This window comes from Salvelinus sp. IW2-2015, linkage group LG33 (assembly GCF_002910315.2).
Source record: "Salvelinus sp. IW2-2015 linkage group LG33, ASM291031v2, whole genome shotgun sequence".
Taxonomy (NCBI): Eukaryota; Metazoa; Chordata; class Actinopteri; order Salmoniformes; family Salmonidae; genus Salvelinus; species Salvelinus sp. IW2-2015.
The window spans coordinates 10160971-10175627 of NC_036872.1; the positions used below are offsets into that span (position 1 = coordinate 10160971).

The 14657-nt window shown below is 41.5% G+C and overlaps 1 protein-coding gene across 1 annotated transcript in view; it reads left to right on the forward strand.

Annotated features, from left to right (window-relative positions):
* Positions 1–13076, forward strand: part of LOC111958112 (cell surface hyaluronidase-like) — a 78537-nt gene extending 65461 nt beyond the window's left edge. Inside the window, 7 exon segments of the mRNA XM_023979294.2 lie at positions 3728–3939; positions 4293–4475; positions 4711–4933; positions 5049–5150; positions 5426–5571; positions 5762–5868; positions 6092–13076. Coding sequence (XP_023835062.1) covers positions 3728–3939; positions 4293–4475; positions 4711–4933; positions 5049–5150; positions 5426–5571; positions 5762–5868; positions 6092–6288 — 1170 coding nt within the window. The 3' untranslated portion in view covers positions 6289–13076.
* Positions 13077–14657: the final 1581 nt, after the last annotated feature.

A 14657-nucleotide genomic window follows, 5' to 3' on the forward strand; every position in this document is an offset into this window, starting at 1 on the left:
ACGAGATTCTATACGCTCTAACACCATTTTAACCCACCCTCTCGTCTCCCCTCTCTCCGTCCACTCTCCCGCCTTTCTCAGCCCACAGTCCATCACAACAGCACCAGTGACTTTATTCACTGCTTAGGTCAGTTTCCTGTAGCAGAAGGTCGGCTGGACCTCACTAAAGTCCCGTAGATCACTTCAATACTCCCTTCTTGTTTATTAAGCTCTGCTCCACAAGCTTCCAACATATCTCACTTCCCTGTTGAAATATGAGATACCAAACCCGTTCATAGGGTTGGCTAACTCTTGGGGTATTTTTGGGAGGCATTTTTATATCGCCATACCGTACATTTCTCTCAATCCGAGATATACGGTATTATTGGTTTAGTCCACAAGGGGGCGCCGAAAAATTTAAATGCTTTTACCAGAATGATAACAAAATTAGCACAAGTAATAGTGAATTTCAATAGAGGCTGCTAGCGAAATATGCTAACGAGTGTAAACGAGAGAAAAAAAATATTTGCAAAGACAGGCAATCCATCTTATGAAGTTAAACATCCAGTGCATTCGGAAAGTATTCAGACCTCTTGACTTTTTCCACATTTTGTTACGTTACAGCCTTATTCTAAAATTGATTAAATAAATAAAAATCTATCTACACACAATACCCCATAATGACAATGCGAAAACAGATTTTTATAAATTTTTGCAAATGTATTAAAATTAAAAACAGATACCTTATTTACATAACTATTCAGACCCTATGCTATGAGACTCGAAATTGAGCTCGGGTGCATCCTGTTGCCGTTGATCATCCTTGAGATGTTTCTACAACTTGGAGTTCACCTGTGGTAAATTCAATTGATTGGACATGATTTGGAAAGGCGCACAACTGTCTATATAAGGTCCCACATTTGACAGTGCTTGTCAGAGCAAAAACCAAGCCATGAGGTTGAAGGAATTGGCAGTAGCGCTCCGAGACAGTACCAAAAAAATGTCTGCAGCATTGAAGGTCCCCAAGAACACAGTGGCCTCCATCATTCTTAAATGGAAGAAGTTTGGAACCACCAAGACTCTTCCTAGAGCTGGCCGCCCGGCCAAACTGAGCAATCGAGGGAGAAGGGCCTTGGTCAGGGAGGTGACCAAGAACCTGATGAATACTCAGACAGCTCTCCAGAGTTCTTCTGTGGAGATGGGAGAACCTTCCAGAAGGACAACCATCTCTGCAGCAGTCCATCATTCAGGCCTTTATGGTAGAGTGGCCAGACGGAAGCCACTCCTCAGTAAAAGGCACATGACAGCCTGCTTGGAGTTTGCCAAAAGGCACCTAAAGGACTCTCAGACTATGAGAAACAAGATTCTCTGGTCTGATGAAACCGAGATTGAACTCTTTAGCCTGAATGCCAAGCATCACGTCTGGAGGAAACCTGGCAGCATCATGCTGTGGGGATGTTTTTCAGCGGCAGGGACTGGGAGACTAGTCAGGATCGAGGGAAAGATGAATGGAGCGAAGTACACAGAGATCCTTGATGAAAACCTGCTCCAGAGTGCTCAGGACCACAGACTGGGGCGAAGGTTCACCTTCCAACCAGACAACAACCCTAAGCACACAGCCAAGACAACGCAAGAGTGGCTTCGGGACAAGTCTCAATGTCCTTGAGTGGCCCAGCGAGAGCCCGGACTTGAACCCGATCGAACATCTCTGGAGAGACCTGATAATAGCTGTGCAGCAACACTCTCCATCCAACCTGACAGAGCTTGAGAGGATCTGCAGAGAAGAATGGGAGAAACTCCTCAAATACAGGTGTGCAGAGCTTGTAGCGTCATACCCAAGAAGACTTGAGGCTGTAATCACTGCCAAAGGTGCGTCATTAAAGTACTGAGTAAAGGGTCTGAATACTTATGTAAGTGTGATAAAAATTCTAAACAGTTTTTGCTTTGTCATTGTGGGGTATTGATGAGGGGAAAAGCTAATGTAATCCATTTTAGAATAAGGCTGTAACCATAACAATATGTGGAAAAAGTCAAAGGGTCTGAATACTTTCCAAATGCACTGTGTAGAGGTAAGAGCTACCGAATGTAATTTTTGTTGAGTTTGGACATTTACAAGCGAATGTGAATGAGAGAGATTTTGCAAATCAACAAAGTTTTGACGCATGCTTGTCTGAAGTAAAGTCAGTACATTCTGTGTATGTGTGGAGTCGCAAGGGCAATGGGCCTGCCTGCTCTGCTCGGAGAAGACGGCCGAGAACGTAGCGGAGAAAAAACTAATTCAGCCACCAGCAAGTTACGTTTAATGGTCGCCTTAGAATTATGCATTTTTTACGCCGGGAAAAAAAGATAAAATGCATAAGAAATATCTTGCTGTGTTTTTGTAAACACAGATGTAAATGTATTCATATTGTAATTTCTGCTCGGCGTCAGACTAATTTCGTGGTTCAGTTGCACTTCTCCACAATTCACCAACGAGCGTTCTATCAGCAGACAGCGCTCTGACTCAGGTGTAGCCTACTTTTCTCCCGTACTTTTCTCTGTGTAGCCTACTTTTCTCCTGTACTTTTCTCTGTGTAGCCTACTTTTCTCCTGTACTTTTCTCTGTGTAGCCTACTTTTCTCTGACTTTTCTCTGTGTAGCTACTTTTCTCCTGTACTTTTCTCTGTGTAGCTACTTTTCTCCTGTACTTTTCTCTGTGTAGCCTACTTTTCTCCTGTACTTTTCTCTGTGTAGCTACTTTTCTCCTGTACTTTTCTCTGTGTAGCCTACTTTTCTCCTGTACTTTTCTCTGTGGCTACTTTTCTCCGGTAAAATGAAAGAATTACTTTAGGCAATACATTAGGAAAATTAGCTGGCATTCTTTCTATGATAAACATTAGAAATATGTTGGTCATGCATAATTTTTGCAAAAAAGACAGCTTTTTCATTGTTAGCTTATTTACTTGTGAGGCTGCCAGCCAAATAGCGGTGCACTTCTGTTGTCATCTGAAGAAAATGAAGCTATTTTCTGCCAAATGTATTGCTTTAATGTATTTTCTGTGAAGGAAACCATAGTTGAACTTCCCTGATCACTTTATTGAAGCAAAAAAAAACACTGTTGACTTGCAATATAAAACGCGACCCCTGTCAATACACAGCTGGACTCACCTGCTCCAGCTTTCTCCCATTGTGCTATTTACAAAGAAACACGTGGCTCAACTGTTCCGGGGTACTTCGGTAAGCTTCATAATGTAAAATAATGTGACAGGTGAAATGAGAACGCAATCTGCTTTATCTCCTCACGTATTGCACAAATTGACTGCAGGTATTTACCTAAAAAAGTACCTACAAATATTAAAGTGTATTGAAAAACTTCTAAGAAATAGTTTCAACTGTATTAAAGGTATTGGAAAAACCATCTCATGGCTATTTGGAAATACCCCGATATACGCTATATCGCCCAAGCCTATGTTGAGGTCCTGCTTGTTTCAACAAAGTTTGGTAAATCCTCCTTTGGTTTTAATGCACCACAGTTATGGAACACCTTACAAAACAAATGACATCTGGATTATCTGGTGCCGATAGGGCCGTTTAACCTGATTACATAACCTGATGTAATGTATTTATAGCTGTCTTGTAGTTTTTATAAAATCCTTTCACCATTGTAAATGAGACACTGGTCTCAATTGGATTCACCTGAATAAATAAAATGTTATAAAAGTAGTTGCCGAACTCTATTGGTCAACAACTTCTACTGTCTGTCCTCCAGGTGTATATCCAGACCCAGGGAGCTCCCAGCCTCAGTCTGTCCATCAGTAGAGATGAGTACCCTGAGGCTCCCCTGGTGCTGAGAGGTATCAACAGCCAGGGGGCACTGTCCCAGCAGTACCAGCCTATCCTCATGATGAGCAAGAGCTACACCCTGCACTGGAATGGCGCGGCTCCCAGAGAGATTGTCCTCTCCCTCATCAACTTCAACCAGTGAGTGACACATTGGGACTTGTGTGTGGGTGTGTTTCTTTAAAAAGCTGGTTGGTCTGAGTCTTGCACTCTGTCTTGTTTGTCCATATTGAAACGGGTCTTGGTCTCTTCTCATTTCCTATGCAAGGCCTGAGTCTGAAGGGCTCTGCTTTTGACCGTCTCTGCTGTGTGTGTGTGTGTGTGTGTGTGTGTGTGTGTGTGTGTGTGTGTGTGTGTGTGTGTGTGTGGTGGTGTGTTGTGTGTGTGTGTGAATACGTGTGCGATGAAAGGCTATGTTTGCGTTTGTCAGTGGGGTTAGTTCAAAAGCCAGATCTTGAACCTTCATCATCACCTGTTGTCTCCTCTCTCTTCAGAGGTGACTGGGTGCTGGTGGGCCTCTGCTACCCGCCTGACACCACCTTCCAGGTCATGGCTGATATCAATGACCGCCAGAGCAACACCTTCGATGACATCACTGACTACGGGCCCTTGTCCTCCCTCGCCGAACTGGAGAAGAAGCCGCTGGAGAGGAAGTACTTCTTTGACCGCAGTGTGGGGTGAGAGAGTCACTTTATGCTACTGTCTGTATATCTGCTGGCCCTCTTTCTCTGGGGCCAATCCGAACTTCCAATTAAGTGTCATTTTCACTTAGTCATGCTTTGAAGTCATTTGGAGACTAAGTGAACATTGTCACTAAGTTCTGATTTGCCCCTGTCAGTGTCTCTCTCTCTCTCTCTTTGTCCCTCACCTCTCTCTCTCTCGATTGACACCAGCCTCTCTGCTCTGTCCTAGATTGCTGTGGCTGTATTTGCGGGCGAGGCAGAGACGCGACGGCCACAGCTACTGCTCGGTTAAGGGCTGCGAGAGGGTGAAAGTGATGGCCACCACGTCGTCCTCCAAACTGACCTGTAACTGCACGGCCAAGGCCTATCCCAAATACACCAAGGCCCCCTCGGCAGTGGTCCCCATGCCCACCCTCAGCACCCAACCTTGCAGGGACTGTGGAGCCTCCCAGGTCAGTCTACTAGCCCCCCCGACACACACACACTTTCATTGTTACATTATTATTTGTATTGGAAAAGGCTTGAGCACATTAAAGCCCTGCTTTGAATCTGTGTGTTTTCTGGTAGCTGGTGTTTTCCAGTGACCCGTGGAATGCCTACCTCCAAACTCAGATCAAATCTCTCAGCAGCAAGGAGCAGCATAGTGGAGACACACAGTCCTTTATCACTGTGAGTACCACAGGTTTGAAATAACATGTTAGTATGTTATGTGTTTTTGTCGAGTACATTGTCCCTGTGCATGTTGTTGGTGTGTTGATTTTTCTCTGCTCTCGACGCAGTTGTTTACGTATAACATTCATAATAATGTCCATCAAAAAAGCCATTCTAAATGTGTATTGAATGTTTATGACTAGAAAAGCACCATTCATGTTTTAAATCTGTATGTGGTGTAGCTTTCCGGCGTACTTCTTATCCACTTTTCTACAATGTCTTTTTTTCCTCAGGTGAACAGTGAGACATTCTCCTTCACACAGCCAGGCTTCTTCCTGGTCTCTGTGGACGCCTGCTCTGGAAAAGTCACAAAGAAGTCATCTTTCTCCAAAATGGACTCTAAAATGGAGCAGTATTTTAAAACTGGAATACCAAAGAGGTGAGGGGAAGGGATTAGACCCTTTGCTGGTTGGAGTTAGAACTCAATTGGTGGTCTGTTGCAGACCTGGGTTGAACTACTATTCAAGTGGTTTTTTCTTGTCTGGAAGAACTTTTGGCATTTTGATGAAAGACATTTGTCTTGATTGTGAATCGATGAATCCTAATTGGTTATATTCTCTTATGACTAGGTCAATAGTGCTTCTGGGCACGCGAGGGCAGCCTGATGGCTTAGCCGGTGTTGCACCGTATCTGGTCCCCCTGGGCATGGCCAAGGCAGCAGATCTGCAAAGTAAAGGTTGGTGTCACTTTCAGATGGTTCCCTTTCGCAGGTGCAATTACTGTAGGCCAGGTCTGGTTTTTCTATCCTATTCTCTGGCCCTTTCACTGTTTCCCTCTTTTTACCCCTCCTCTCTTCCTGCTGTCTCTCCAACTGTCTTTTGTCTGCAATGTATACTTTTCATTCTGTCTCTGCTCACCTCATTACAGTATTTTCCACATTACACTTTTTTCTCTCACAGAGAGCCTGGTGTTTTGGGGGTTCCAGGGTGGCTCTTCCCCCCCTCCGTGGGCATCTATCCTAGCTGGGCAGGGTGAGGAGAGGCTGGGGCTGCAGGAGCACTACCTCCCCCTGGGCCTGGAGGCCTACGGCTGCACACAGACCAGCACACGCACACGCAGAGACATGGAGCTACTAAGGACCGCCACAGGACCATAGTGACCAATGAGAACACAACTTAACCAAAACACAACCAACCAGCGAATGAATGTGAACTTCTATTATTTATTATTTTATTGGCAAAGATGTTTAATAATTTGTATGTGTGTGTGTGTGTGTGTGTGTGTGCGCGCGTGTGTGCGCGTGCGCACATGCCTGCCTGGGTGTGGTGTAGTGGGATGTGTGTGTGGGGCATGGGGAGGGTCTGCAGATGCATGAAAATATGCACTTTCCTAGTCACATAATTTGCAATATCAGCCAGTCATCTCACGGAGCCATGAATTCATATTCAGCCTTCAATGAAAACAACCAAAAAGACCCTGCACATCTGCCATATTTCAACAAATTAGACTGGGAACAGGAAATCAATGGGGGATGGAAAGCAGATGAACAAAGTAACCACATCAAACTGGTGTGGTCTGTCACTCCTATCCAGTTCCCCCTGATGGGGTTCTGTCTCAGGCCAGTCTTTGACCGGTCTGCTGCTCACCACATCCATAGACGAAACGCATCATTAAGAAGAGGACTGACAAAGCAAACCAAAGGAAAAACACTCATTATTCCACTTTTTCCCCCCCCTGTCTGTTTCCTTGCATGCCCCKGGGGGGGGGGGGGGGGGTTTGTTCAGCTACTAGATCTGTTGAAATGGGATTTTACTAAACGAATCATCTAAGTGTATTAGAATGAAAATATTTTGTATGGGATTACGTTGACTTTTTTTTTGTTGAAATATTTATTTGATCTCTAGACAGTGACACTTTCCCCAGGGCTGGCTACGCGTGCAGCAGAGATGGGCTGTTCCTCTTCTTTTTCTTCTCATTATCTCACCATTGAAACGGTGTTTCCAACTCATTTACCTTTTAGTATGGTTATGTGCACTCCCCTGCGGATTTATTTGGACGTTGAAGCTAAAATACTCCATTTTGGATTTGAGAGCAAATGTGTTATGAGGCGACAGTACAGAATGTCACCTTTATTTTAGGGTTATTTCATACATCTGTTTTGAGGTTTAGAAATGAATGCTCTTTATGTACAATATCTAGTCCCCCCCCATTTGAAGGTGGATAAGTATTTGGACAAATTGACTTGTAGTGTATTAATTTGAGTCGAAAACGTTTAGAATTCGGTCTCATAAACATACAGTAGCACACAATGACTATATCAAGCTTGTGACTACGCACTTGTTGGATGCATTTGCAATTGGTTTTGGTTGTGTTTCGGATTATGTTGTGCCCACTAGAAATGAATGGTAAATAATGTGTTGTGTCATTTTGGAGTCACTTTTATTGTAAATATGAGTAGAAGGCTAGCAATTTTTGGGGGTATAACATGTATGCCTTTAACTTTCTCACTCATCATTATTCACGATTCATTCATGATTGTCCGTAATCATGGTAGCATCCAAGTGTTGAGATAATATTATATTTTGAATTACAATAAACGTGACTCCAAAATGACAGAATACATTATTTAGCATCCGTTTCTAGTGGGCAGAACATAATCCGAAACACAACCAAAACAAACTGCAAATGCATCCAGCAAGTTTGTAGAGTCGCAGGCTTGATGTAAACATTGCATGCTAGGAATATGGGACCAAATCCAAAATGATTGACTACATGTAATGCACTAAGTGAATTGTCCAAATGCTTATGACACCTTTAAATGGGGGGACTAGATGCATAAATTGCATTCATTTCTAAACAGTTAAACATATGTATGAAAATACCCTCAAATAAAAGGTGGCATTCTATACTGTAGTGTGATATAAACATTTGATCTCAAATCCAAAATGCTGGAGTATAAAGACAAATTAGAAGTTTTGCCTTCCCTGTCCAAATCAATATCTATGGGAATGTGTTGTTTATTATGTATCAATGCCAAAGGTATGTGTTTTACAGGAGTCTGAGGGACATTTTACAAGGTAAACATTGCCTTATAACGAACAGACTAGTAGCCCATACCAAAACCAAGGCTTACTGTACCTCTCAGGTCTCCGTAGGTGATTTGACCAGGGCTCCCTACTGTGCCAGTGATTAGTGACTTTCTGGATGTGATTGGGAGTATTCTTTTTAGCTGGTGAGCTAGATTTCACAAAGAAATGGTAGAAAATGTGCAAACTCTGCCTACTCGTTACCCCGGGCAAACTAAATGAATGCAGCCATTGTGAGTGATTCTCTGTGAAGGAGAAGGACCTGCTTTTTAACCACTGTTATGTTGTAAATATGTTTTTTTTTTGTGTGCCTTTTCCCCCCCCCAAGATGCACAAACCAAGATTGAGCTCTTTTAATACAAGTATGTTGGTGGTGTGGATGAAAATATTGAGAGTTTGTCAATGGTGAGTGCGTGTACACAGTGTGAGAGAGTGCCTTTTCAAGTTGATGTTAGTTGTATTTGACATGTTGATTCACTACTCGTGAGTGTTTCTTCAATCAAACCTTTTATTTCACATCATTGCTCTTCTGAAATTGGGGAGTTGATAACCATTTATACTTTGGCGTTCTGTCATCGTTGTTCTTGATCTAATTTTAGCTGATGGATTCAACAAAATCAAGGATGCCTCTTCAATGACAAAATGTTATGCACCAAGGAATCTGATTACTGAAACCTTCAATTAGCCTATGAGATTCGTGGGGCAGCTGTAATAGAGTACACTTAGGTTAAAGATGGGAAAAAAGGTTAGTCAGGGAGACTACCAAGAACAGTGTATAAAGATGTGCTGCTTGACAAGCCTACTACTTGGAGGCAGGCATGTTACAATTGTTAGGAAGTCCTACATATGCCAATGCCCATAACACCCCCCCCCCCCCACATTTATTTTTTTGCATATGAACATGTCATAAGCCATTGCAAAATGTGTAGAATTGCAGGAAATTAGTTTTAAAACTACAAAATGTTGTCTCAGGCTCATGGCAAAATGTACAGAATATCCGAAAATTGGTAGCACTTAATAACTCCAAGTAATAAAGCATTTATAATGGATTAGAAAATAGTTTATTCATTTATTCATCCTTACTTCATTCATATAGGTCATTATAAACCATTTACTCATCATGTTATGTTTTGTTTACGTGGCCTGGTCTAGAGTGTGGACTATTTATACTTTATAAATGGATCGGTTTCGCAGACCCAGATTAAGCCTAATCCTAGACTATATTGCACTTTTTAAGCTGGACTAACTGCATTTCTCAGACATAGTTTAAAATGGTCTCAAACTTGCCCTAGTCTAGATTTAAAATGTCTGATTTCCAGAAGGACGATTAGAGTTAATCTAGATCTAAATGACCCCCAGGTTGACCTTGGAAATGGATTACCTGGACTATTTCAATGATGATCACAGAGCACCACCAAGACCGGACAGAAGGGCAGTTAACCCACTGAATGATTTTGATCAAATCAATTTCTGTGACCATTTCCATATGTACAAAGAAAATGCAGCTGATATTTGTTTACTTGAGCAAGACTTTCATCTGACTCTTTGGGGAAGGCCCTTCCCTACAAGTACTGACCACCATGAGGTTTTTGGCATCTGGAACCTTCCATCGGGAAACAGGACATTTGTGTTGTGTAAGTGAACCAACTATTCAGAATAGCCCACAAAGTCTGCAATGCTACAGTGTATGTGAACTGAAAGACAGTTACATCAAGTTCCCCCGTACTGCTGCCCAAGCCAACTACAAGGTAGAGTCCTATAAATATTGGCTGTAAAGATGTGTGTGTCCCTCTACAGCGTGTCCCTCTACAGCAGATTCGGAGGTGTACAGGAATCTTAAAAACCGGTTTTCAATAACATGTACAAAGTGTGTGCACTCCCAATTTGAAGTTCTCCAACGTTGTTGCACGTTGGAAAGGTGCCACGCATGACTCAAGGATTTTCCAAAACTCCTCTGTAAACTCAGTTTGAAGGAGGACAACATAGAGTAGTGGAATCATACTTGGTGACAGTGGGTGTGCACAGACCAACTTCTTCACCCCCTATCTTCATCCAATAGAACCTGAGCAATAACGGTAACACCAAACTCATATCCACACCAGAGGTGTAGTGGAGATCATGTTTGGCGTATGGAAGAGTCGTTTCCAGTGTCTCAGCAACACCTTGCGCTTTCAACCTAGAAGATGCTGCATTACCTTAATTGCAACAGCAACAGCTTCACAATTACCTCAAACCGCATGGCTTTCCAGATCATCGCATTGAAGATGAGGATGATGCAGATGTTCCCATGGAAAAGCCAGCATAAATGGATAAGCCTGCAGAGATGCTTTTGCTGTTCAGCACTTCTGATAATAAAGATGGCTCAGGTGATTGAAACAAACAATAGCCATGGATTGAAAACAAAACCAAAAAAAAATCACAAATGGAAATATCGGGACCCCGAACTGGTGCTGGTTGGGGAAGAACATTGGTACTGCTGCTGCTTCCTGTTTCTCTCCTCCATAGTCAACTCAACATGAAGGATTTGCGTCTTCATATCGTGCTCTTTTAAATACGTTGGTCTGAGCTCTCGACATTCCGTGGCCAGTTTCTCATGCATGCTCAGCCTCTTTTTCTTAGCCCTCCGGCCCGGGTTAGTGACACGATCCTCTGTCCTGGCTGCTGCAGATGTAGTTGGCTGACCATCCTGTTATGACAAGTCCCATCCAAGCTACGGTGGTCATCTGCCTCTAGAAAATGATTACATTGCTGCATTGGAGAACATTATTTCTTCAAGAGTTAAGTTCATTTCAACATTTTTAGTATGGGAGTGCAAGAGATGACTGACAACATTACATATTCTGGGGATGGCACGTGTTGAATGAATGTGTCCTACCAAATGAGGATTGGAACAGTACCAAATGGTCATCATCAGGAATACCTTCCAGGGGTTACTGGCTGTCAATGATCCTGGTCAACAAGTCTTTCAGCTCGTTTGGTTTTACCAGTCTTGAAACGCTCCCTACAAGCAACAGCATTTGATTTTTATGTTTTTCCACAGGACCTTAGAAAGACGACAATATAGAAATTATATTAGTAATTATGTATGATATTGTTTGTTACATTTCTGTCCAAAAATACATTTAGGTTGTTACACACAAACTAACATTTCAAAATGACTCTGATTTGTAAAAGTGAGTCAACAATAAACACAGTATCTTACCTGAAGTTGTTTTGTTTACTTTTCATTTGAGTTGAATTCATTACAAATGGTGGTCTTGTTTTTCTTTCCTTGTTTTCTGTTGATGAGTCATGCTGTTTGCTCTCGATAATTGGGTGGTTTGACACAATTTGCTTCAAGTTTTTTTTTTCAAAGTTACTGAAATTCTTTGAAACTTCTCTGTTACCTATGTCCATTGTTAAGTGACTTGCTGCAATTCCACACGATGCTTATGTATTAGTGTCCTATCCCTGGTTTTTCAAGCATCCTCAGGTCAGCACCAAGTCTACATCGTTAATCTAATCAGGCTTCACAAAGATGAACCGGTTAGTCCTTACTTACCTTGGTCTGGTACTCTACTGTAGTTAGAAACTAAGAAATACTTTTTTAAAATCTGGATTAATTTAAGTAGAATTAGTCTAGTCCTGATTTAAATTAAACTCTGTTTGCAAAACTGCTCCTATAAATACTTTATAAATGTTTCGAGTGACCAGTGTAATTTCTCACAAAAAGATGGACATGTCATTCTACCAGCAATACCTGATGCTCCTTAAGGTCTCAAAATAGCCTAGAACATTTCAATGGTAATAGAATAAGCACACAACACAAGATGTTAATTATGAATAAACTATTTACTAATCCATTCTCAAACCTTTATTATACTTTTTTTTAAATTATATCTGCCCCATGGCAAAATGTGTAGAATTACAGGAAATAGCTTTAAATGAGCACATTTTTCACTCAACCTCAAGGCAAAATGTGTGAAATAGCATTAGATTAGCTATAAAACTGCACATTTTTCTCTGTACTGTGGCAAATGTGTAGAATTGCAGGAAGTTACTGGAGGTACCCCAAGCCTCAGATGTGGTAGTCCGGCCCTGTCACCGGGGGGTGTGTGGTACAGGGTCTACACCCTGCGCTACCACAGGACCAGGGATGGGGGTAGGGCCACAATACATCTGAACTCATCATGAGGGGGCCGCAGTTGGTCTCGGGCCTCGCTGCCAGTAACTCCACCATGACTACTGTTTCGATATCTGGCCGCTAGATTAACTTACCAATTTTTTTTTAAATGGTAGCTGACATGGGCTACCACATAACAAGAGAAAAACTGCTGATGCACTACCACATGTAAAAAGTATTATGACTATTCTAACTCGCAACAGTTGCCCGTCCCTGCACTAGACCATTGTAATCAATGCTGTATACCTGCATACTATATTATGTCATATGTCAAGGTTCTTTGACCTGCATAGGTGTTAAACAGAGAGAGAGGGAGTATGATCTCTGGCTGCAGGTAGTAACTATGGCTGCCAATCCTGCATTTCAGCTGTGCTGTATAACCTGCATTTGTGATTGATTGTGTCCTGCTGTCACGCCCTGACCTTAGAGAGCCGTTTTATTTCTCTATTTGGTTAGGTCAGGGTGGGCATTCTATGTTTTGTGTTTCTATGTATTGGCCGGGTATGGTTCTCAATCAGGGACAGCTGTCTATCGTTGTCTCTGATTGGGAATCATACTTAGGCAGCCTGTTTTGCCACCTTAGGTTGTGGGATGTTGTTTTTTGTTAGCTCTGAGAAGCATTCAGAACGTGACGTTCGGTATTCTTTTGTTGTTTTGTTTGGGTGTTCTGAGTAAATAAAGTATCATGAAAACGTACCACGCTGCACCTTGGTCTACTTCATTTGATGAGCGTTACACCTGCTCATACTGTGTCTGTAGTCAAGACAGAGTTGTCATATTATCTCAGATTTACTCAAAGAATCTCAGTGGACAGGCAGACTTATGATTCTAATGATAGGGTTCTTTTAATGAGCCTCTAGAGCAGATAGCATCTCGAAAACATCTTAGGTAGAGAAACATTCACCAATTAAAACATAGCTGTCTACACAGTGGTGAGGTGGCCTCTACAGTATGAGCATTTGAGCACTGTAAAAGAAAACATGAAAAGCATTGAGCATTTTATTCCCCTACATGCACTGGGTTGGGAAGGAAACACTAAGAAAAACAATAGTGAATGCTTTTAGAAAGTTTGGAACTGCAGGCTATGGATTCCCGCAGGTCTATGCTTTGGTCTGTATTGGGCTCTAACATTCTTCAATTGAAAATAACTCCAGAGGTTTAGGCAACAGTTTAATAGTTGTAGGTTATGCTAATGAGACAAGTAAGATACATGTCCAATGTTACAGTAAAGGGTAAATCCATTTGAATTCAATCACTTTTTGACAGCATCCCTTTTGATTTCAACAAAACTTTCTCTACGTGTTTTCCCATGGAAGAAGTGATCAGAAAGCAACTTTTTGGACCTGAATGCCAAACTATTCAGTAGATAAAGGTGCTCATAGTTTACCCATTTTGCATATCCCACCATACCATGAGATATCCATGTCTTCAATCACTGGAAAACATAAACAGTTGAGTTTGATATGTATTAAAAGCTTACAAACAAGTTTGTCAAACTATTTTTCATAATAAAAAAATAAAAAACATTTAAGAAATTATGGAATTTTTTTAACTTTTAACGTCAAATATCTAAAAACGCATAAACTCAACAAAACAAATCCATATTTGCATATGTTGTAGCTTAGAACCTACTTTACATTATCTGAGTTTTTTCTGTTGTGCCTGCCATCAGTTGAGACACAATATGATCTCGAATACAGGGTGGGTGTCATTTAAATCATAGAAATATAATTTATAGAATGGACCTATCCCTCAAATCCCTGCAATTTAGTTGGTACACCATTGAAATTGAATTGAACTTTTACCTTTTAATTACTACCAGAAAGATGGCTGCCGGTCCACCCAACGTCGAATGTCAAATTAAATGGTCATTTCTGTTCTATTGTGTATATTTCTATGATTTCAATAGGTTTCCTATGGAGAATTGACAGTAATTTCAAACAACAGTATATTCCCATTCAAGTCAACATTCTCTGATGTTTGGTCCTCCAACCATCTTTGTGGTACCATTTGAAAATGTCAATTGTATTCCCATTTTCATACATTTATTAGCCAAAACATGACACCCACCCTGTATTCAAGAGCATGCTGTGTCTCAACTGATGGCGGGCACAACACAAAAACTTCATGATGTAAAATAAGGTCTAAGCTACAACAAAAAGTGGTTTTAGATCAAATCTAAGAATTATCAAATAGTTTGACGACTCTGTAAGCTTTTAAGTTATATAAATCTCAACCGTTTATCTTTTCCAGTGATGGAGACATGGATGTCTCATG